Source organism: Heterodontus francisci, chromosome 7 (genome assembly GCF_036365525.1).
Source record: "Heterodontus francisci isolate sHetFra1 chromosome 7, sHetFra1.hap1, whole genome shotgun sequence".
NCBI classification, from domain to species: domain Eukaryota; kingdom Metazoa; phylum Chordata; class Chondrichthyes; order Heterodontiformes; family Heterodontidae; genus Heterodontus; species Heterodontus francisci.
In genome coordinates, this window is record NC_090377.1 from 48,987,007 (window position 1) to 49,009,707 (window position 22,701).

At 38.8% G+C, this 22,701-nt stretch overlaps 2 protein-coding genes across 9 annotated transcripts in view; one reads left to right on the top strand and one right to left on the bottom strand.

The window, feature by feature from the left end:
• The window catches only part of LOC137371960 (metalloreductase STEAP3-like), a 55,898-nt gene extending 40,641 nt beyond the window's left edge, over positions 1-15,257 (top strand). For all 5 annotated transcript variants that reach the window (XM_068035128.1, XM_068035126.1, XM_068035125.1 and 2 more), the window contains 4 exons: positions 577-1,106; positions 2,668-3,195; positions 8,332-8,496; positions 13,088-15,257. In XM_068035128.1, the coding sequence (XP_067891229.1) occupies positions 633-1,106; positions 2,668-3,195; positions 8,332-8,496; positions 13,088-13,384 (1,464 nt within the window). In that variant the 5' untranslated portion in view covers positions 577-632 and the 3' untranslated portion in view covers positions 13,385-15,257. The remainder of the gene's footprint in view (positions 1-576; positions 1,107-2,667; positions 3,196-8,331; positions 8,497-13,087) is intronic.
• Positions 1-22,701, bottom strand: part of c7h2orf76 (chromosome 7 C2orf76 homolog) — an 89,771-nt gene that overhangs the window by 30,173 nt on the left and 36,897 nt on the right. For 2 of the 4 annotated variants that reach the window (XM_068035134.1, XM_068035136.1), the window contains exons 5-6: positions 18,265-18,346; positions 16,657-17,183 (exon numbers count right to left, since the gene is read on the bottom strand). The exons of 1 other annotated variant lie outside the window; for it this stretch is intronic. In XM_068035134.1, the coding sequence (XP_067891235.1) occupies positions 17,107-17,183; positions 18,265-18,346 (159 nt within the window). In that variant the 3' untranslated portion in view covers positions 16,657-17,106. Of the gene's footprint in view, positions 1-16,656; positions 17,184-18,264; positions 18,347-22,701 lie in introns of those variants that run through there. One more of the 4 variants, XM_068035137.1, reaches the window with a different exon arrangement.

Here is a 22,701-nt window from a genome sequence, read left to right on the forward strand (position 1 = left end):
TATCCCCTATTTTAATCACTCCACCACTGGTGGCTATGCTGTCAGCTGCCTAGCTGTAAACTTTGGCATTCCTTCCCTTTTTGCCCCCTTTCCTTTAAAGACACTCCTTAAAACCTACCTCTTTGACCAATTTGTCCTAATATCTCCTTATGTGGCTCAATGTCAAATTTTGTCTGATAATGCTGCTCTGAAGCATCTTGTTTTACAATGTTAGAGATGCTATATAAATGCAAGTTGATGTGCATAACTGTAAGAAATGGTTTGCTGTTTTTGATTCATGTTTTCTACTGGCCATTTTCTACAAGTCAACCAAGGTTTGGACTTTACTAAAACATACAACTAAAATCTTTCCCTGCAACACTGGTTCTGCTAATAATTCAGCCTAATCATGTGGCTCAGTGTCAAACTTTGTTTAATAGTGTTCCTGTGAAGCCCCTTGGGATATTTACTACGTTAAAAGAGACTATATGAATGTAAATTGTTGTGACAGTTAAACTGACTTTGAGTCATGTAACTCACAATAAGTTGTACAAATGTGTACATTGTAAACTAATGGAGATTTGTGTTTATTTACAGCAATAGTGGATTGTCCACAGAAAATCGCATTGCCTCCTCTCTTTCAGCTACAAAGAATGGCTAAAAAAGAAATGGTAAAACCACTATTGGGAAATGAGAGTGAAATTCATAATTATGACCTCCAGAAAATAGCTGTTGGCATTCTAGGAACTGGAGATTTTGCTCGCTCTTTGGCAGCACGTCTGATATGTTCTGGTTATGGCGTGATCGTAGGAAGTCGACATCCTAAACGCACTACAGCTTTGTTTCCCACTGCGACTGAAGTTACCAGTCAACGAGAAGCCATAGTCAGGGTCAGCATTATCTTTGTAGCAGTGCACCATGAACATTATAGCACACTGAGTGAACTAAGAGATGTACTGACTGGGAAAATATTGGTGGATGTCAGCAACAACATGCAAGTAAATGAGTATGAAGAATCAAACGCTGAACACCTTGCCTCTCTGTTCCCGGAATGCACAGTTGTGAAAGGGTTTAATGTTATCTCAGCCTGGGCTTTACAGTCTGGTGCAAGAGATGGAAATAAACAGGTGTGTATCACAGAAATAAAATAGTGGAAAATAATTCCTTGCTTTGTTAATGTGGTAAAATTTCTGATGGGGACATATAGTCATGGGTCTAAACGCAGTTGATTTATTTCTAAAATCTTGTTTTTCAGGGTTTTGCTTTTAACATTTATGCATTTTTTTGCTGTTATGATATAGTAAAAACTACATAATATGATTCATTGATTCATTATTTAATTTCATGCAGCCCATTTCAGGATTAATCTGACCTATACCTTTCACTATGTGTTGAATTGTGTAATTAACGTCACTCATTCAACATGTGTGTAAAATTTGGCAAAACACAAATATGGTGGGGATTATGGTCATGTCTGCAATACACCTAGAAGAGATCTACATTTTCAGATCCCAAGCAGAGTGCACTTGCATTGGAACTTTACTGTTGCAAAGCAGTTTCTACATTGGTACTGAAGCCAAATTGTACTGTAAATCTGGAAGTGGGGCATGACTTTACTCCAGAGTAAAATGGAGTAAGATTCACTGGGGTGGGATTGTTAGACTACACACTGGTGTGAAACTCCTTTTGTGGGTGTAAAAGTTGTCTGGCAGGGGTTCCTTCTTGGATCTGCTGCAGAATGCAAAGAAGTGCAAAGTAATGCATTTTGGTAGGAAGAACGTGGAGAGGCAATATAAAGGGTACAGGTCAAAAGTGGGGTTCAGGAACTAAGAGACCTGAGAGTATATGTGCCCAAATCATTGAAGGTGGCAGGGCAGGTTAAGAAAGTGGTTAAAAAGGCATATGGATCCTGAGCTTTATAAATAGAGGCATAGAGTACAAAAGCAAGGAGGTTATAATGAACCTTTTATAAAACACTGGTACAGCCTCAGCTGGGGTATTGTGTCCAATTCTGGGCAGCACACTTTAGCACGAATGTGGAGTCTTTTAGAGAGGGTGTAGAAAAGATTTACGAGAATGATTCCAGGGATGAAGGAATTCAGGTTTGTGAATAGATAGGAGAAGCTGAAATTGTTCTTGGAGAAGAGGTGGTTGGGTTGAGATTTGATAAAGGTGCTCAAAATTATGAGGGTTCTGGATAAGTAGATGGAGAGAAACTGTTCCAATTGGTGTAAGGGTAGAGAACCAGATTGATGCTGATATACGGTGAATGGCAAAAGAACCAATGGCGACGTGAAGGAAAATCTTTTCACGCAGCGAGTGGTTACGATCTGGAATGCACTGTCTGAGAGTAGTGGAGGTAGATTCAATTGCGGCATTCAAAAGGGAAATGGATAAACACCTGAAGAGAAAAAAAATTGCAGAGCTACAGGGAAAGAGCCGGGAGTGGAACTAGCTAAATTGCTCTTGCAGAGATCTGGCACAGACTCAATGGGATGAATGGCCTCCCTCTGTGCTGTAATCATTCTATATGATTCTATAAAGCTAATTCCTTTTGGTGACTAAATGATACTTTTTAACAGTATGACTAATTTCACTTGCATAGTTTGGCCTAAACTTTCTAGGGACTTGGATTTTCCTGATCTGAATTACTAAGTTGGAAAAATAAAGTACCCTATTCTCCTACAGGTGCTGATCTGCAGTGACAGCCAAGAAGCTAGATGCATAGTGGCTCAAATGGCACGAAATATGGGATTCGTTCCTATGGATATGGGCTCATTATCATCTGCAAAAGAAATTGAGAATCTTCCTCTGCACCTCTTTCCTTCATGGAAAATACCTATTCTGCTGGCACTAGTCTTATTTGTATTTTTCTATATCTATAATTTTATGAGAGTGGTTATTCATCCATATGTAATGAAAGGAGAACACACATTTTATAAAATCCCGATTGATCTCGTTAATGTCACTCTACCATGTGTTGCATTTGTGATGCTTTCCCTTGTTTACCTGCCAGGAGTCCTTGCAGCCATCTTTCAGCTGCACAATGGCACCAAGTACAAACGTTTTCCACATCGGTTAGATCAGTGGCTTCAGCAAAGGAAACAGCTTGGCCTATTGAGCTTTTTCTGCGCCGCTTTACATGCAGTCTATAGCCTCTGTCTCCCTATGCGCAGATCTGCACGTTATAAACTGCTGAAAGAGGCTTTTAACCAGGTAAGAGAATTGTAATTTTAACCATTTCACTAGAACTGACGCTGTTAGCAAAGTTCAAAGATGGTGTCGCAAGCACACCACCAAGTGGCTGGTTTCATTAGAGAATAATTAAATGACTATTTTACAATGGTTCCAAACTAGGCCCTTCCTCTCCCCTAAGCTTTTAAATGAAATTGGTATTTTACCAGGAGAAACCTAAAATACTCAATTCAAAAATATTTTTTTCCAGGAATAATCAGGAAATTTTAATTAAGCAATTCCATTTAAAGTAGCACTTTTTAAGTGCATTTAAAATTATCCAGTAATTTGAATTGACTTTGAATTAATTGGAAGACTACTATTGATAAAAATTGTTAACCTGTCTTTCTGATCAATTTTAGGGTATGATATTTAATATAGTAACTTGATGTGTTTTCCAGTTTTGTTGGGTTACAGTGACGTATATTAAATGGAAGAAATGCTCTTTAACCGGAAAGGAGTTTGCTGTAGTCACTGGCATATAAATTCTTTACTAATTTTACTTTTAAAATGGAATCAACAAACAAAATAACAGCAACTATTATCCTAAGAAATTACTATCGCAAGTAATATTTAACTTACTTGATCCACCTCGGACTATTGTGTTTTGTCTGTAAAATTTGTTCTTGATTGGTCTACCTGCCAAATCATTTGGGCTCATAACTTGGTTAAGTTTACTACTCTTGTTTTCAGATACAAATTTTAAGAAGCACATTGGATGGAATTTTAGTTCTAAAGGACCACTGTTAAATAGCATTAGCACTGCTGTCTGTGGCATTAGTAACAATCCACTAATTATGGAAATTGACACAACTGTAACAAAAGCTGTGGATCCTGATAGGTTTTGCTAATTTTCCAGCTTTTGATTCACTTTGCAGATTTCGTCACATGTTGAGGACTTAAATAATCCCTTAAATTCTATGCCATGTTTACTTATTGCTTAGACAAGGTGAATGTTTACCTTTTACTTAAAACTACCCAAAGGGGTCTAGAGGAAGTTACAGAAAATTGTACAGTGCTTTTATATTGCATGGGATTTATGAAATTCTTGGGACTAAATTGCGGTTTCTAACAATCACTTTGAAAAATGAGGATTTCCCTTTAGAGAATCACATTATTCAGCATTGTATTCTTTCAAGGATCTGTACAGTGTTATGCCAGTGTGTTTTGTTGAATGATTTTCTTTGGTCCACTGGCCAGAGATCAGAATTTATATATTTTTTTAAAAAGCTAGCAAAGTCATCCTTTCAGCTTAAGATGTATACAGTGTTGCAAATTAGGTGATCAACACTGCAATGCTTATGAAGAGAGACATAGAAACATAGAAAAATAGGAGCAGGAGTAGGCCCTTCGAGCCTGCTGCGCCGTTCAATACGATCATAGCTGATCATCCAAACTTGGTACGCTGTTCCCACTTTCTCCCCATATCCCTTGATTCCTTTAGCCCTAAGAACTATATCTGACACTTTCTTGAATATATTTAATGACTTGGCCGTAACTGCTTTCTGTATCAGAGAATTCCACAGGTTCACCACTCTCTGGGTGAAGAAATCCCTCCTCATTTCAGTCCTAAATGGCTTACCACTTATCCTTAGACTATGACCCCTGGTCCTGGACTCCCCCGCCATCGGGAACATCCTTCCTGCATCTAGTCTTTCCAGTCCTGTTGAAATTTTGTAGGTTTCTATGAGATCCCCTCTCATTCTTCTAAACTCTAGCGAATACAAGCCTAATTAGCCCAATCTCTCTTCATATGTCAGTCCTGCCATCTTAGGAATCAGTCTGGTGAACCTTTGCTGCACTCGCTCCATAGCGAGAACATCCTTCCTCAGATAAGGAGACCAAAACTGCACACAATACTCCAGATGTCGTCTCACCAAGGCCTTGTATAATTGCAGCAAGACATCCTTGCTCCTATACTCATCCTCTCGCCATGAAGGCCAACATACCATTTACCTTCTTAAGCATGCAGGTGCAGCTACTTTCAGCGGCTGGTGCACAAGGACACCCAGATCTCACTGCACCTCCCCCTTTCCCAATCTGACTATGTCAGCTAATATTCCAGCAAGAACTAAGACCCAGGAAGTTTAAAGGAACTATCTGTTCTCTCAGCAAGCAGAGAAATATTGTTAACTGCTCTGTTTGAATGAGTGACTGTCATGTGACAAGCCCCCCCCCCCCCACCCACCCACCCACCCAATCTGTGGTTGTAAGCTGGTGTTTAACAGCAGAGGAGAAGCAACTGGACTCTGACATGAGCAGACCCTAAGTGGGGGTCTCTCTGTCTCTCGCTCTCTTTTTTCCCCATTCCGGTGTGCAAGCTTTCAAATCATTGCATACTTCGGCTACAGTCCGAAACCCCGTTGGAGGAAACTGTCTGCATCGCTAGCTCCAAGAGACTTACCGAACTGGTCATCCACCTCTTCAGACTAAAAGCCTCAGGACCACTGAATTCAGCTAGAAGCCAGCCGAATCCCCAAACTCCACAGACTGTACACCTTTTTAATATGTACTCTAACTCAACCAATCTACCCTTCCCACATTAACCTGTTGGTCTGTGTTAGACTGAAAGTTGGCGCATTGTTTATTGTTTTATTAGTTTGATTTAGGTACAATAAAGTTAACCCCTTTCTTTCTTAACCTGAGAAAACCTGTCTGGTTCTTGTTATCATAGCAAGTCAGTAATAAAACACCGACTGAATTGGCCAATAAATCCACTTTTTAATAAAGAATTAAACTTGTTGTGGTCTAACAAGGAGAGGGGAAAGAGGGAAGCCCTTCAACCCCTCCTCACTTGACTGACAATAGTGATTGGAAACATTAATTTGATTTTTGTTCCCCATCATGTGCCTTACAAAGTTTGGCAATGTAAGCTCCAAAACATACCCAAAAGATTGCAACCACTACACTGCTGAAGAAAATCCATAAGACCAACACAAAATGCTGGAAATCTGAAATAAAAACAAAATTCTGGAAATACTCACCAGGTCTGGCAGTGTCTATGGAGAGAGAAACTGAGTTAACATTTCAGGTCAATGACCCTCAGAACTGGGAAAAGTTAGAAATGTAATAGGTTTTAAGTAGGTCAAATGGGAGAGGGTGGAAAAAGAACAACAGGGAAGGTCTGTGATATGACAGAAGTTGGGAGACAATAAATGACAAGAGTTGGTTGTGCAGAGCCAAAGGGAGCAATAATGGGACAAGCAAAGAGACAAAAGATGTTTTCAAAAGCAAAACAAGATTAAGACCAAATCGTGCAAAGAAAGGAAACAAAATGGGGGTCAGAGATTACGGTCTGAAATTGTTGAACTCAATGTTGAGTCCAGAAGGCTGTAAATTGCCTAATCGAAAGATGAGGTGCTATTCCTCAAACTTGCATTGAACTTCATTGGAACACTGCAGTAGGCTGAGGACAGAGATGTCAGAGTGAGTGCAAGGTGAAGAATTAAAATGGCAGGCCACTGGAAGCTCGGGATCGTGCTTGTGGACTGATTGGAGGTGTCCGCAAAGCGCTCACCCAGTCTGCATTTGGTCTCCACCCCCCAGTGTAGAGCAGGACATATGGGATATGATAGGGATGGTTTCCCTTTTTCATCTCTCAACTGACTGAAGACAGCGTTTTTGTTAGAAATGTGTTTTAACCCCTGAGCGTTTTAATGGTCAACAAACAGACAAATGACCGGTTTTATTGTACAATACCTGAAAATCACAACTTCTCACGCACACAAGAAAATATAGAGATTAAAAGAGAACATGCATTTGGGCCTGATGGTTTTTCAAAGAGTTCACTGTAAACCTTGTTCTTCCCTGGGGGTGAAGATTGAAAAAGGTGCAGGCCTGTTTTCCTCCTTTCTGGTTTGCTGAAGACAAAACTTAGAAAGTTGTTGCAGACTTTGTTTTGTTATCTCAGGCACAGTTCAATTTCTCGGTACAATGTCTCCGGTATGGAGTTCAAATCCACTTAGTCACTGCCTACTTGTAATTTAAAAATTGGGTCCTTCGGGAGGGTCATCCTCCTCACACTGGAGCAGATGGAATCTCTCTCTTTCATATGCTGTTAAGCTCCTTTTCAGACCCCTGGTTTCTATCATGTGACCATGGTTTCTCTTTACCATTGTCCTAATAAAGGGTCTCTGATGGTGGGGCTATTGTTAGACAATGGGATCTGGTTGTCACCCATCTTAATAAAGTAGAGATTTTTCACACCCACTTATTTAAGTTTGAATTTGGAGACACTATGTCTACCTTGACACATTTAACCCAGTTTGTTGGAGAGATAACCATTAACGCACAATGGGCCATTTTCTTCTCTAAGGCTGATCCAGACATGAAGATTAATTCAGAGTTCTTGCAGTTTCCATGTGTATTGACAGTACAGGATGAGGTCACCTGACCTCAACTCCATCTTGTTTTTCAGGAAAAGTGTCTGTTTGGGTTTGTTTTATAAGTTCATTATATAGATCATAATTTCTCCATGCATGAGCGATATACAGTATACTAAATTGAGAGAACGTGAAAATTGCTGTTTTACCTGGAAGGAGTGTTTGGGGTCTGATGGGAATCCAAATTGAAACCGATACATTCAATCCTCTCTGGTAAGTATCAGGTATAGTCTAAGAAACAGTTTGTTTGCCAGGACAATTGGAATTCAGCCATTTTGAAATATTAATGTGGATTGTGGTCCCAGGATCTCATTAAAAATAATTTGTTAGCTGATGGGCCTCTTTGACTTTTTTTTATACAGCACCTTTTCACATCTGACATCTCAAAACATAGCATATACATAAATACTTTGAAGTGAGTAGTAACTGTTCAAGTAAAAAGGAAAACTGCAAATGCTGGAAATACAGAGCAGATCAGTCTGTCAGCATCTGTGAAGAGAAAATGCAGGTTGACATTTTGGGTGTGGACCTTTCATCAGAACTGAAAACTAAAAGATATTTTAGTAAGGATTGAAAACAAAGACAAAAGGAGAGATGATGAGTTACACCAATCATATGGTGTTAATGTGTTAAATTGCCTGCAAACTGATAGAATTATCGATAATTCTATCGGTTCTTTGTATATGGTGAACATGGTGCTACATTTGCAATTATCCTTTTTCTGTTGTCTTAACAGGTTAAAAAGGGTGAAGAAAATGTTTGGGTAGGGGAAGAAGTGTGGAGGATGGAAATTTATCTTTTCTTTGGAATTCTGGCTATTGGTGTGCTTTCACTGCTTGCTGTCACCTCACTGCCATCAGTGGCAGGTTCGATGAACTGGAGAGAATTTAATTTCATTCAAGTAAGAACGTTTATTTTTTTATTGTGCTATTAACTTTTTCTACTAACCCAGTATGCTTATATCAGTGATAAACTTAATTACTTCAAGTGAACAATTGTTCATAGAATGCTGTTCTGGACATCTATGTTCATTAAGATACCTGCAAAATCATGGATTTAATTGTAAAACTTGAACATTGGCCTATGGTTTAAGGTTAATTTTGCCAACTTACCAATCACGCATTGGTACTCCTTTAGTCTTCCATTAACAATCATTATGCTGGGCAGAAATTCAGATGTAAGACAATGGGTCTATTGATTTTCTTTTGTATATGAGGGTAGACAGTCAATATATTTTAATTGTATTTCTGAATCCATTGTCTTTTGTCAGTGCAAAATGGCAAGAAAAACAATGTCAGTTTGCTGCATTTTCTAACTTTATTAGTTAGAAAGTAAACCATGTTAAATTGGTGGTACTTGCAATTGCCAATAAATCTTCTTGGGAGCAATGATTTTGTTTCCTCATTGAGGGTGTTTTGCTACTATAAAATGTGTTTTGAAGTTTGAGTCAGTGGATTACACAGCATAATAATGAATCAGACTGACTTAAAGGCCTACAGGCTTAATCCCTGCTTTGTACTCAAAGACGTCAGCTTTGGCTCAGTGTTAGCACACTCACTTCGAGTCATAGTTATACAGCACAGAAACTGGCCCATTGTGTCTGTGCCGGCCATACAGCACCTAACTATTCTAATCCCATATTCCTGCACTTGGCCCGTAGCCCTGTATGCGATGGCGTTTCAAGTGCTCATCTAATTACTACTTAAATGTTGTGAGGGTTCCTGCCTCCACCACATCTTCAGGCAGTGTGTTCCAGATTCCAACCGCCCTCTGGGTGAAAAAATGTTTCCTCAAATCCCCCCTAAACCTCCTGCCCCTTAACCAAAATCTATGCCCCTGGTTCTCGACCCCTCTGCTAAAGGAAAAAGTTTCCTCCTATCTAACCTATCAAGGCCCCTCATAATCTTGTACACCTCAATCATGTCCCCCCCTCAGCCTTCTCTGCTCCAAGCAAAACAACCCTAGCCTTTTCAGTCTCTCTCTTCATAGCTGAAATGCTCCAGCCCATGCAACATCCTGGTGAATCTCCTCTCCACCCTCTCCAGTGCAATCACACCCTTCCTATAGTGTGGTGACCAGAACTGTACACAGTACTCCAGCTGTGGCCTAACTAGCGTTTTATATAGCTCCATCATAACCTCCCTGCTCTTATTCTATGCCTCGGCTAATAAAGGCAAGTATCCCATATGCCTCCCAACCACCTTATCTACCTGTGCTACTGCCTTCAGTGATCTATGGACAAGTACACCAAGGTCCTTCTGACTTTCTGTACTTCCTAGGGTGCTACCATCCATTGTGTATTCCCTTGCCTTGTTAGTCCTTCTAAAATGCATTACCTCGCACTTTTCAGGATTAAATTCCATTTGCCGCTTCTCCGCCCATCTTACCAGCCCTTCGAAATCTCCCTGTAATCTAAGGATTTCCTCCTCACTATTTACAACACCACCAATTTTTGTGTCATCTGCGAACTTACTGATCATAACTCCTATATTCACGTCTAAATCATTAATGTACACTACAAACAGCAAGAGTCCCAGCACCGATCCCTGTAGTACACCACTGGTCACAGGATTCCATTCGCAAAAACAGCCTTCGACCATTACCCTCTGCCTCCTGTCACTAAGCTAATTTTGGATCCAATTTTGTCAAATTGCCCTGGATCCCATGGGCTCTTACCTTCTTAACCAATCTCCCATGCAGGACCTTACTGAAATCCATGTATAATATATCTACTGCTTTACCCTCATCGACACATCTCGTCACCTCATCGAAAAATTCAATCAAGTTAGTTAGACACGATCTCCCCCTGACAAAGCTATGCTGACTATCCCTGATTAATCCCTGCCTCTGCAGGTGGAGATTAATCCTGTCCCTCAGAATTTTCTCCAATATTTTCCCAACCACTGATGTTAGACTCACCGGTCTATCATTACCTGGTTTATCCCTACTACCCTTCTTGAATAATGGTACCACATTCACTGTCTTCCAGTCCTCTGGTACCTCTGCTGTGGCCAGAGAGGATTTGAAAATTTGTGTCAAAGTCCCTGCTATCTCCTCCCTTGCCTCATATAACAGCCTGGGATACATCTCATCTGGGCCTGAGGATTTATCCACTTTTAAGCCTGCTAAAACAGCTAATATTTCCTCCCTTTCAATGCTAATATGTTGAAGTATATCACAATCCCCCTCCCTGATCTCTACACCTACATCGTCCTTCTCCATAGTGAACACTGATGAAAAGTAATCACTTAAAACCTCACCTATGTCCTCCGGCTCCACACAGAGATTACCACGTTGGGCCCTACTCTTTCCCTGGTTATCCTCTTACCCTTAATATACTTATAAAACGCCTTGGGATTTTCCTTTATCTTGCCCACCAGTGTTTTTACATGCCCCTTCTTCGCTCTCCTAATTACCTTTTTAAGTACCCCCTTACACTTTCTATACTCCTAGTGCCTCCGCTGTTTTCAGTGCTTGGGAGCTGCCATAAGCCTCTTTTTTTTTTTTTTCCCCTTACCAATCCTCTATATCCCTTGACATCCAGTGTTTCCTGGGCCTGTTAGTCCTCCTCTTTACCTTAACTGGGTACATGTTGGCTTTGAACTCTCACTGTTTCCTCTTTGACTCCCACTGATGTGATGTAGACTTTCCTACAAGTAGCTGCTTCCAGTCCACTTTGGCCAGATCCTGTTTTATCTTATTGAAATCGGCCTTACCCCAATTCAGTACCTTTATTTCCGGTCTATCTTTGTCCTTTTCCATAACTACCTTAAATCTTAGAGTTATGGTCACTGTCCCCGAAATGCTCCCCCACTGATGCTTTTACCACTTGACCAGCTTCATTCCCTAGGATTAGGTCCAGTACTGCCCCTTCCCTTGTAGGACTTTCTACATACTGGCTCAAAAAGCTCTCCTTTATGCATTTTAAGAATTCCACCCCTTTAAAGCCTTGAGTCAGAATGTTATGGGTTCCACTCCCATCCAGAGTGTTGAGCACGTGATCCAGACTGACAATTTAGTGTAATACTAAAAGAATACTATGCTATCGAAGGTGCTGTCTTTCAGGTGAGACATTAAACCAAGGCCCGATTTGCCTTCAGGTGGATGCGAAAAATCACATCTTACTATGCATGCAAAAGCTCGGGAATTCTGTGGCCAAGATAACATTCATATTTCAGCCAGTAAGGGCAAACATTTGAAAGTTCAGTTGGGGAAAAAGGCATTTTTTGGTTATCCCTGACAATGAAATGAGCATGGGGGGAGGGCCTCCATCACAACAGTTTTTATTTAATCAAAATTAATAATGCTACACCTTTAACAATTGTAATTTTTGCTGAAGGCTTAAAGTCCTTTAAAAATGGCACCTGCACAGTGGCGCTGGGGCAGTTGCTCTGCTCACTCTATTTAAATGAGCTCCTGCGCGTAATATCACGGGGGCTCCTCGGCGGCATTTCTGTGTTGGAAGGCCGCTGAGTTAAAAGCGCGCTGTCGCGGATAGCCCTAAATATGGGTGGTTCTTTTCCTGCTTGCTAAGGAGTTACTATTGGCTTCAGAATTTCCAAACTGGGCAGCTGAAGGGGAAAGCAGCCAAGGTTCCTACTTTTGGTGCATGATGATTTACCTGTAACATCAATGATTAAGTAATTCATCAACACTTGCTGTCTAGGCTGATATGAAGAATGGGCAGAGGGCCTCTGTAGCCAATTGCAACCATAACCAGCATGAGATAGCACCATTTGGCCAAACTGAAGGAGAAAAAGTATATGTAAACTATATAATTTTAAGCACAATAGTTCAGATCTGTAATTTGATTAATCATAGAATAGTTAAAGCATAAAAGGAGGCCTTTTGCCCTGTGCCAGCTCTCCACAAGAGCAATTTAGCTTGTCCCACGTCCCTGCCCTTTTCCCCATGAGTCCTGCAAATTTTTTCTCTTCCTTCGGGTGCTTATCCAGCTTCCTTTTAAGGCCACAATTGAATCTACCTCCACTGTCCTTTCAGGATATGCATTCCAGATCATAACCACTGATCATAACTCAGTCCCTCCAAGTTCTATATAGCCCACATACTATTTCACAGTTGTACTTTATAGAATGTCAGAATATTAGTAATGTCATTAGGAAGGTAATTTACCCACAACTTTTACACTGATCATTGTTTTTAGATATGACAATTAAAGTGAGTTAATGCATCAAGATTCAAAAATTACTGCCTTTTAATTCTAACTTTATCATTGTGATGTTCCATAAGTAGACATTGAGCTTGAATGATGAGAAAAAATTGAAGCAATATCCACAAATGTAATGCAAACATAGAATATAAAATGGTATACATTTCTAATACTGGTAGTTCTAAAAGAACATTGTGTAAAAGTTTGATAGTTGATATACATTATTATTCATTGTAATCCTATGAGTGTTATTTAATTTGTAAAAATTCAAAGTTGAGTCACAATCTAGTATGTGAACCTCAAAATCAGTGTTGTTTTTCAGTCCAAACTTGGATGCACTGCACTGGTGATCAGCACTCTACACACACTGACGTTTGGATGGTGTAAAGCCTTTGATTCAGCCCAGTACAAGTTCTACTTGCCACCTACATTCACAATTGCTCTCATCGTGCCTTGCATAGTCCTTCTGGTCAAAATGTACCTTTTCCTCCCGTTTGTGAATCGCAAACTGACACTGATCAGACGAGGCTGGGAAGCCAATCGCCAAGTGAAGTTCCATCAGGCTGGTGATGCTATCCAATTTTCAGATTTCAGTGCAGAGAATACCAGTATAGTTTGAGTACTATTTTTACACTGTCATCTGTAAGAATTTGAAGTTTTCCCCAAATTAAGTTGAAGCACTAATTCTATTTTCTATAGTGTTTTTTATAAATAATAAGAAAGAGCTAGAGATGGTTGCTAAAGATTAGTTATCCACTCAAATATAGAAAAACAATTATTGTTTACTTTTTGCTTGTGCTTTGTATATAAAGATAATTGTTAGCATTTTATTCATTATCTGTATGGCTAATTTAAAAACTGTCATTTATTAGAATGACTAGTTTTGAGTTGGGTTGATACTGTGGTGGTTTCCTTTAAGTTGTCTGGGGTGAGGCAATTTCCCACAAGGAAGAAAATAATGAGTGTCATTACAAGATACAAAATAGTATAGAAGAAATATACTGACTGGTGCCTAGATCAATAGATAGTTATGAAGACTTGTGCATGTGTTGGCATGTATTCAAATGATGCACCCATAAGACTAAAGACCTAAAATTAATAAGAAGCCTCTTTTGATCACACCAATATAGGGGAAAACACTGCATCCTATAAAACCTTATTAAGCCTTGCAGATAGCACTCTCTTCCTTTAAGCATTACACAGTCACACTTGGGACATCCCACTTTAATATAGCCTCAACTCACCTATAGTGTGTGGTAATTTAGTAGGCTACCTGTGGTAATACAGAATTTGACACTGTAAAGGTGACAATTACACCACAGGATACTTAACCTGTAAATCCTGACATTAGATTGTACTGTGTTCAATATGTACTTTAAGCTGGTAGAACTTAAATCAAATTATGTGTGGAGCCAACCATTTACTGCGAATGTATACTTAATTCCTCACTGCCCTATCTATTGTTCAAACATCCTTTGCTGGAGAGTTTCTGCTTTTGGCACAATTGGGAAACTGAAATTGCATTGCTTTACTGAAGTGAAATTATGGTTCAGGTTTTGTCCAAACTCTATTTCAAGCACAAAATTGTGTGAACCAGCATAATCAGTCAGTGTAATAAATCATTTTCACTACTCATTGTATTTAAACAGCAGTAATGGGTGTAGTTCTTTAAAGTAGCTGAAAACAGGTTTGTCACAAAAAAAAAGCATTTTCTGTTTATATTTCAGATGTCCATCATCTGCAGTATTTTGCTTTACTGTTCTCAGACTTCAACTTTTATAAATGTTATCTTAATGCCTCTGTAGGCTATTGCCAAATTTTAATTAATGCTAATAAAAAATTGGTCAGTTTAACTTCAGTATTTTGCTAATTTTGATATCTCCATGCTGAGGAAGTTTACACAATTCCAGGGTTATACTAATTAGTGTTAAGGATTGTGTTTTCCTCTTGTGTACCACAAATATAGCCAGATGAAATGGGGAGATTCACCACTGTGCCAGTAATCTTCCACTGCAACCCTGTAGCAGGGACGTTGGCTGCCCATTCTTGACCTCAGATCGTATAAATGTGGGGAGGAAGCCAATTTCTCCCACCTCCCTGTCTCAACTGCCAACAACAGGAAAGTGAGGTAGTGGTTGCCCCACGAGCAGAGATGACAAGCTCACTGCAAATGTTTTAGGCATTGGGCCTAGTAGTAGAGGGGTACACACAAGTGTCTTACCATTTGCTAGAGAGACTTCAATTTAGTAAGACCCTCTCTCTTTAAATTCCCTTTTTAAAAGTAGCAAATCTGGCCTGGAGTAAAATTCAGACCCAAGAGTTATTTAAGCTTCTAATAAAAGTTCTTTTTGAAAAATTGTTTTTGACAGGCTATTGAACAATAGACAAAATCTGTGATTTTAAAACTGTTTAATTGTTTTAATGCTCTTCATTTAAATGAACTAAACTTGACAGGTATTTGCACTCAATGTTCAATAAAAGTTCTGAATTGATTGCTGTGAGAGTTCTTGTCTTGGTATTTGCCCTAACATTCTACAATTTATACTTCAAGTTAAGCAGTAAGTGTCGACGTGGGTATCTTGAATTATTAAATGTCTTTGAAATGCGTATTACATCACTGATTTATTACCAATTCCCCAAAATGATTGTAGGTTCCCTGAGCTGGTGGGGCACTTTTTGATAACTTAATATTCTAGCTTAAGAAGTTAAAGTTGGCCTCCCACTCGTGTTTAAGCATTAGATGATCATTAAATTGCACTGGCAGAGTGTGAAAGTCTGTAAAGTGTCCCAATTTTTTTTTTGGCTGAGCAAAAGCTTTCATTTGCTTATTTTGTGAAATTACACAATCCACATACACTAACCTTTTTGTTTTGATCAGGTTTAAACATGTAGTGTGAATAGCAGGGAAATAATTGAACCATCCAAGTAAACCTTTAAGCTAATTTGCAAAGCATTCTTAGTGGTGCAGAAGATCTGAAGCAGAGACCTTTTTGCACACCCACTCCTGTTCCGAGATTTGCCATCCATAATTTTTCAGCTGAAGCTGGGTTAAGAACCTGGACCCAAGTGACTTGCCCTCCATTTGAGGAGGTGGAAAAGATAAATTGGCTGACATCAGGTACATCAAGTGGAAGGAAAGCAATGTCAAAAAATAACTGTGCATAAATCACATTGGATATTGCAACCCGCACACGTGAACTGACTTCACGTGGTACCTTATGGCACTCTGGGCATGACTCATGGTGCAGCAGGAGCACCAACAGCCAATAAAATGCATGGGGGCGGGGTGGGGGAAAGAGGCCCCTTTGGGCAGTAATGTTAATTTCTTCCTCTTCCCATCCCCTCGCCAACATCAACTAACAGCAGTTCCTTTTCAACAGTCTCTCCAGCCACGGAGGGAATTAGTTCACTTGTAATAAAGTCAAGTGCCTAATTAGCATAAAATTTACGTAGAAGTTCCCACTATTTATTGCATTCATGCTGGCTGTCTGAGGCTTCAGGCTTCTGCACCCAATAATGAGATAACTGGATATCCACAATGCAGAACATTAGACACTCACCATTTATATTTTCCACCACTGCATGCAGCACTTACATTATCCTATAGCAAAAAGCAAGTTCATACCCATTCAATACCAATTATTCATTTCTCTTGCAATGTGACTGTGTCCTTGCCTACATTAAGTGAATAAACTTCTGAAGTTTTGTTGGCTATATAATGGCTTGAGGGTGTAAAACGTGCTATATAAATGAAAATTGTCTTTCACTCAACTTTTCTCTGGTAACATGAATGGAGAGGATCTAATAAGTTTTACACTTAGTAACTTTTACTGTGAATCCCAACCTGATAATCAAATAAACTTACACTAAACAAATTTGAAGAACCATAAGTTAACTTTATATCCATTTATTTGAATCAAAATGTTCACATAATTTGATATTGGCAAAAAATAAATAGTTGCTGGTTTCAATTATAGTTCCATCCCACCTGTTCCTCAATGGAAAGCATGAAGACTAACTATTGTCTGGCCTGCCTCAATATTGCTCTATAACCAATCATGAGCAGTGACTAGGCCTTCCAATTTCTCATTTTATTGTAGAGAAAGGACATAGCTACTGCTGAGCACTTTCTATGGTGAAAATATAGTGGAAGAGACTACTAAGCCAGCCAAATTAAACTGCACATCTTTATCAACATTTTAACAGGGAAAAAAAAGTTCATTTTAATTATTTAGATGAGCTTGTCTATAGAAATATGTTTGACAAGAATTACAACATTCTGTATCCTGTCATACTTGAGCTCATTAGAATTATTTTAAGAAACAGCATATATTACTTTTGTCACCAGATCATTACAGGGTTCTTTTTGAACTTTTCATAATCTTCTTTCTTAAAACAAGCCAATTCTGTTTCATGGGCTGCAAAATAAAGGGAGAGACATGAAGAGCTACTGTAATACTGTACAAACTTGTTTCACTCAAAATTCAAACTGTTGAGAAAAGTCCTGCATTTAACCTTTACAGTCCTGATAAGATAAAGGTAAATTTGGTCTCAAATTTCCAGCTGGAGAAATCAGAAGTACAAACCATAGCTGATTTGCATTCCCCACCCCAACACTTACAGGAATACTCAAATTAATTGCAGAAAATCAAACTCTGCCCCAACTGAGATCAGCCAACTTAGAATGGATTGGACACTCAAGTTAGATCCTGCATCGTCTATATTGCTGAATTCCACTTCCACAAGAGGTTTATTTACCCACTGAGCCATTAGGGAGCTAGGCTTAGACTTCGAACTAAATACAATTTGGAGGAAAAAAAACATATTTGGACATAAAAATTGACAGAGAAAAAGGCAACACAGCAGCTCCTGTGTGGCTTCAAAGAATCTAATGTATAGATAGTGTTTATAAATCTTAAAAGCAGCTGCACAATTGAGAACTGGAATTTAGAACAAACAGCTGACACAATCTTAGATTATATAAACAACCTGAAGTTTCATTTGATTTGAAAATTTACATTCTGTCCTGTCATCTACAACTTGTCCCAATAGATGAATTTAAGGTACTCAAATTTAAATTAGATTACTGATGTAAAAAGTAACTTTGCTGATCTGTTCAATTCTACCTGCTTGCTATCGAACTATCTACTTCACATTTACTGTGCATTACTTAGTCAACATCAGGGGAATATTTTACTGTTAATATTTTAGCAAATCTTTGTGTTGGGCTTCATTTGATTTGAAGTGCCAGGGTCAGCTTTCAACTTATTCAAAATTTCATTTAGAACCAGAATTTTTACATGTTTGTTACATATAAATGCTTATTTATTTCAATTTCTGGTATGAAGTGTAACAACTGCTTTCTATGGTTGTTGCATGAGATTCTAAGATCAAACTAGTTCTCGTTAACCACAAACAAATCAAAGCAATTTTGAATTCAACATTCATACAATATGTTCACAAAATGTCAGAAAATCAAAAGGCTTCCCAATCACTTACCCACTCCTGCTTCTTTCAGTGTGCTTGCCTCATTTAACATAAGTTGCTCATCATTATCCAAACTCACTACAAGATCATTTGACTGAAATAGAAAATAAAATGTACTAGCTAGATATGCACTGGCTATGACAAAACACACACCCAGTCAACGCTGCATGCAAACATATGAAATAGGAGCAGGATTCAGCTCCTTGGCCCCGCTCCACCATTCAGTAAGATCATAGCTGATGTGACTGTCACTTGAACTCCACATCCACACCTACCCCCAATAACCTTTCAACCCCTTTATCAAAAATCTATCTACCTCTGCCTTAAAAATATTTAAAGACTCTCTTCCTCAAAAGGCAGTGGAAGCAGTGTTCAAAGGATCACGACCCTCAGAGAAAACATTTCTCCTCATTTCTGTCTTAAATGGCCGACTCATTTTTAAAGTGACCCCTAGTTCTAGATTCTCACAAGGGGGAAACATCCTTTTCCACATCCACCCAGTCAAGACTCCTCAGGATCTTATATGTTTCAATCAAGTCACCTCTTACTCTCTGAAACTCCAGCGGATACAAGCCTAGCCTACCCAACCTTTCCTCATAAGACAACCCGCCCATTTCAGGTATTAGTCAAATAAAACTTCTCTGAACTGCTTCCAACACATTTACATCCTTCCTTAAATAAGGAGACCAATACTGTATACAGTACTCAGATGTGATCGCACCAATGTCCTGTATAACACGCATAACCTCCCTATTTTTGTATTCAATTCCCCTCACAATAAATGATAACATTCTATTAGCTTTCCTAATTTCTTGCTGAACCTGCATACTAACGTTTTGCAATTCATGCACTAGGCCACCCAGATCCCTCTGCATCTCAGAGCTCTGCAATCTCTCACCATTTAGATAATATACTTTTGTATTCCTCCTGCCAAAACAGACAATTTCTCATTTTCTCACATTATACTCCATTTGCCAGATCTTTGCCCACACACTTAACCTATCTATATCCCTTTGTAGCCTTATGTCCTCTTCACAATTTGCTTTCCTACCTTTCTCTGTGTCATCAGCAAATTTCGCAACCATACCTTCAGTCCCTTCATCCAAGTCATTTATATAAATTGCAAAATGCTGAGGCCCCAGTACCAATCCCAGCAGCACACCACTCGCTACATCTTGCCAACCAGAAAATGACCCATTTATGCCTACTCTGTTTCCTTTTAGCTAGCCAATCTTCTATCCATGTCAATGTTACCACCTACACCATGAGCTTTTATTTTCCACAATAACCTTTGATGTTGCACCTTATCAAATGCCTTCTGGAAATCTAAGTACGGGTTCCCCTTTATCCACAGCACGTTACATAAGAAACTCCAATAAATTGATTAAACATGATTTCCCTTCCACAAAACCATGTTGACTCTGCTGATTACCTTGAATGTTTCTAAATACCCTGCTATAACATTTTTAATAATAGTTTCTAACAATTTCCCTGATACACATGTTAAACTGACTGGCCTGTAGTTTCCTGTTTTCTGTCTCCCTTTTTGAATAAAGGAATTACATTTGCTATTTTCCAATCTAATGGAATCTTCCCCAAATCTAGGGAATTTTGGAAAATTAAAACCAGCACATCAATTATCTCACTAGCCACTTCTTTTAGGACCCTAGGATGAGATCCATCAGGACCCAGAGACTTGTCAGCCCACAGCTCCAACAATTTGCTGTGTACCACTTCCCTGGTGACTAATTTTCTCGAGTTCCTCCTTCCCGTCCATTTCCTGATTTGCAGCTATTTCTGGGATGTTACTTGTATCCTCTAGTGAAGACCGATGTAAAATACCTGTTCAATTCATCTACTATCTCCTTATTTTCCTTTTTTAAATATCTAGAGAAACACTTACTATCTGTTTTTATATTTCTAGCCAGCTTTCTCTCGTACTCTAATTTTTTCCTCCTTATTAATCTTTGTCATTCGTTGCTGCTTTTTATATTTTGTCCAATCTTCTGACCTGCCATCTATCTTTGTGCAATGATATGCTTTTTCTTTAAGTTTGATACTATCTAACTTTTTTTAGTTAACTACAGATGGTGGGTCCTCTACTTGTAATTTTTCTTTCTTGTTGGAATGTAACTATTGTGTATTCTGAAATATCCCTTAACCTACTTTGCCAGTTCACTTTTGCTAGCTCTGCTTTCATGCCCTCATAACTGCCCTTATTTAAAAAACTAGTCTTAAACCCACTCTTCTCTCCCTCAAATTGAATTTAGAAGTTCAACTTTAGATTGTTCCTTGCTCTTCTACACTGCTAATCTAAATCTTATGATGCAATGATCAATCTTACCCAAGTGTTTCCCCACAGAAACTTGGTCCACCTCATTCCCCAGCACAAGATCCAATAATGCATCCTTCCTAATTGGAAGGAGAACATACTGATCAAGGAAGTTCTCCTGAACACATTTCAGAAATTTCTCCCCCCTCCTTTGCCTTTACTCGAACATTATCCCAATCAATATTTGAGTAATTAAAGTCCCCCAATATCACCACTCTATAGTTCTTGCACATCTATTATTTCCCTGCAGAATTGCTGCTCTATCTCTCTCTCTATTTGGAGGCCTATAGAACACCCCCAATAGCGTGATCAAACCCTTTTTGCTTCCCAACTCTAACCAAATTGATGTCCCTTAAAGATATCCTCTCTTTCCAACACTATGTCTTCCCTAATCAGCATTGCCACCCCACCATTTTTCCATTCCCTAGCTTTTCTGAACACTTTGTATCCTTGAATATTAAGTGTCCAGTCATCACCATTTTTAAGCCACGTTTCCATTATTGCCACTACATCATTTTCCCACAAGACAATTTGTGCTTGTAGCTCATGCAGATACACTTTAACAACTCACCAAAGCATCTTCAACAGCACCTCCCAAACCCGTGACCTCTACCGCCTAGAAGGACAAGGGCAGGAGGCACAAGGGAACACCACCACCTACAAGTTGCCCTCCAATTTACACACCAGCCTGACTTAGATGTATATCGCCATTATATTATGTAGCTTTTATGTTGTTGACAGATGTATGACAAACTCCTTTCTTGTAAGTAAATATCACAGATTATACTTCTCTCTGAATTTCATGTCGCTTTGCTGCAAGGCCTCAGAACATACTGCAATTATCATTGCAATTATCATTGCCCATTAGGGATGGGCAATGAACGCCGGCCTGGTCAGAGAGGCCCACATCCCATAAACAAAGAAAAATCAATCCCAAGTTTTTTGTTTCTTAATGCTCATCTGTAAGAGGTTCTCTACTGGGTCCTGGCTTTTGTCTACTTTCTCAGCAGACATTCAAACAGACTTCAATAATGTTAGATGGGAGATCCTCTTAGAGCATGTATGCTTACTTTTTAAAGAAGTGGTCATTAAAGTGTGACACAGAATCATAGATGAGTAAAAACTCACTGTATCCTGAGAGATTCTGCTGAAAAGATCACATAAATGCCATCTGAACCCCCAAATTAGGTCACAATACAACTTTTTGTGCAATGCACAATTTGTATATTTATGTGGGATAATCTGCTGCCAAGTTCAAGTATGTTCTGAGGCCTCGCAGCAAAGCTACATGAAATTCAGAGAGAAGTATAATCTGTGATATTTACGCACAAGAAAAGAGTTTGTCATACATCTGTCAACAACATAAAAGCTACATAATATAATGCAATGCAATAAAAGCATTGAGCATATTTCAGAAAAACAATCTCTGGCCACAAAACTAGGACTGGAATAATGTGAACCCATTCCAAATGGGGCCTCAAAGGTCTCCATCAAAATGCAGGTGTGTACTTTTAATTGGATTGATCTCCCCTATAACTGAAATTGGGCAAAGTGTTAGATTAATAGAAGCAAAAAGTGAATACAAATTGCAGAGAAGTCAACTATAGCAGTAGTATTTTCATCGATGGAAGTAAGGCAAAAACTGGTCACTGTTGAAAATAATTGTATTAATGAACAATTAGAACGTAGGACTAACTTACTGACAAAGACTTCAAAATAAGATTAAAAAATTAAATAGTGTCAAGACAAAAATTTAAATTATTTCTAGGATGAATGCTAGATTAGTTTTGGAACAGGTATTTGACATTAAAACAAATTAATAAAATCTTGTTTTCATTCAAGCATCAGTTTATTTCCCAACATTTTCTGAAACCTCGCATTCTCAGAAATTACAAGAAAAATTTTAAATGCTAAAAAATGAAATGCTGAATGAAAGTGTGGAAAGCAACACTGCATGGCAAAAATTGGGAACAAACAACTAAAATTAGGATTGAATTTGTTAAAAAAAGCTATAACTTAAATGAGAAATGGAGAGACAACATACGAATTAGGAACAGGAGTAGGCCACTCGGCCCTTAAAGTCTTCTCTGCCATTCAACAAGATCATGGCCGATTTG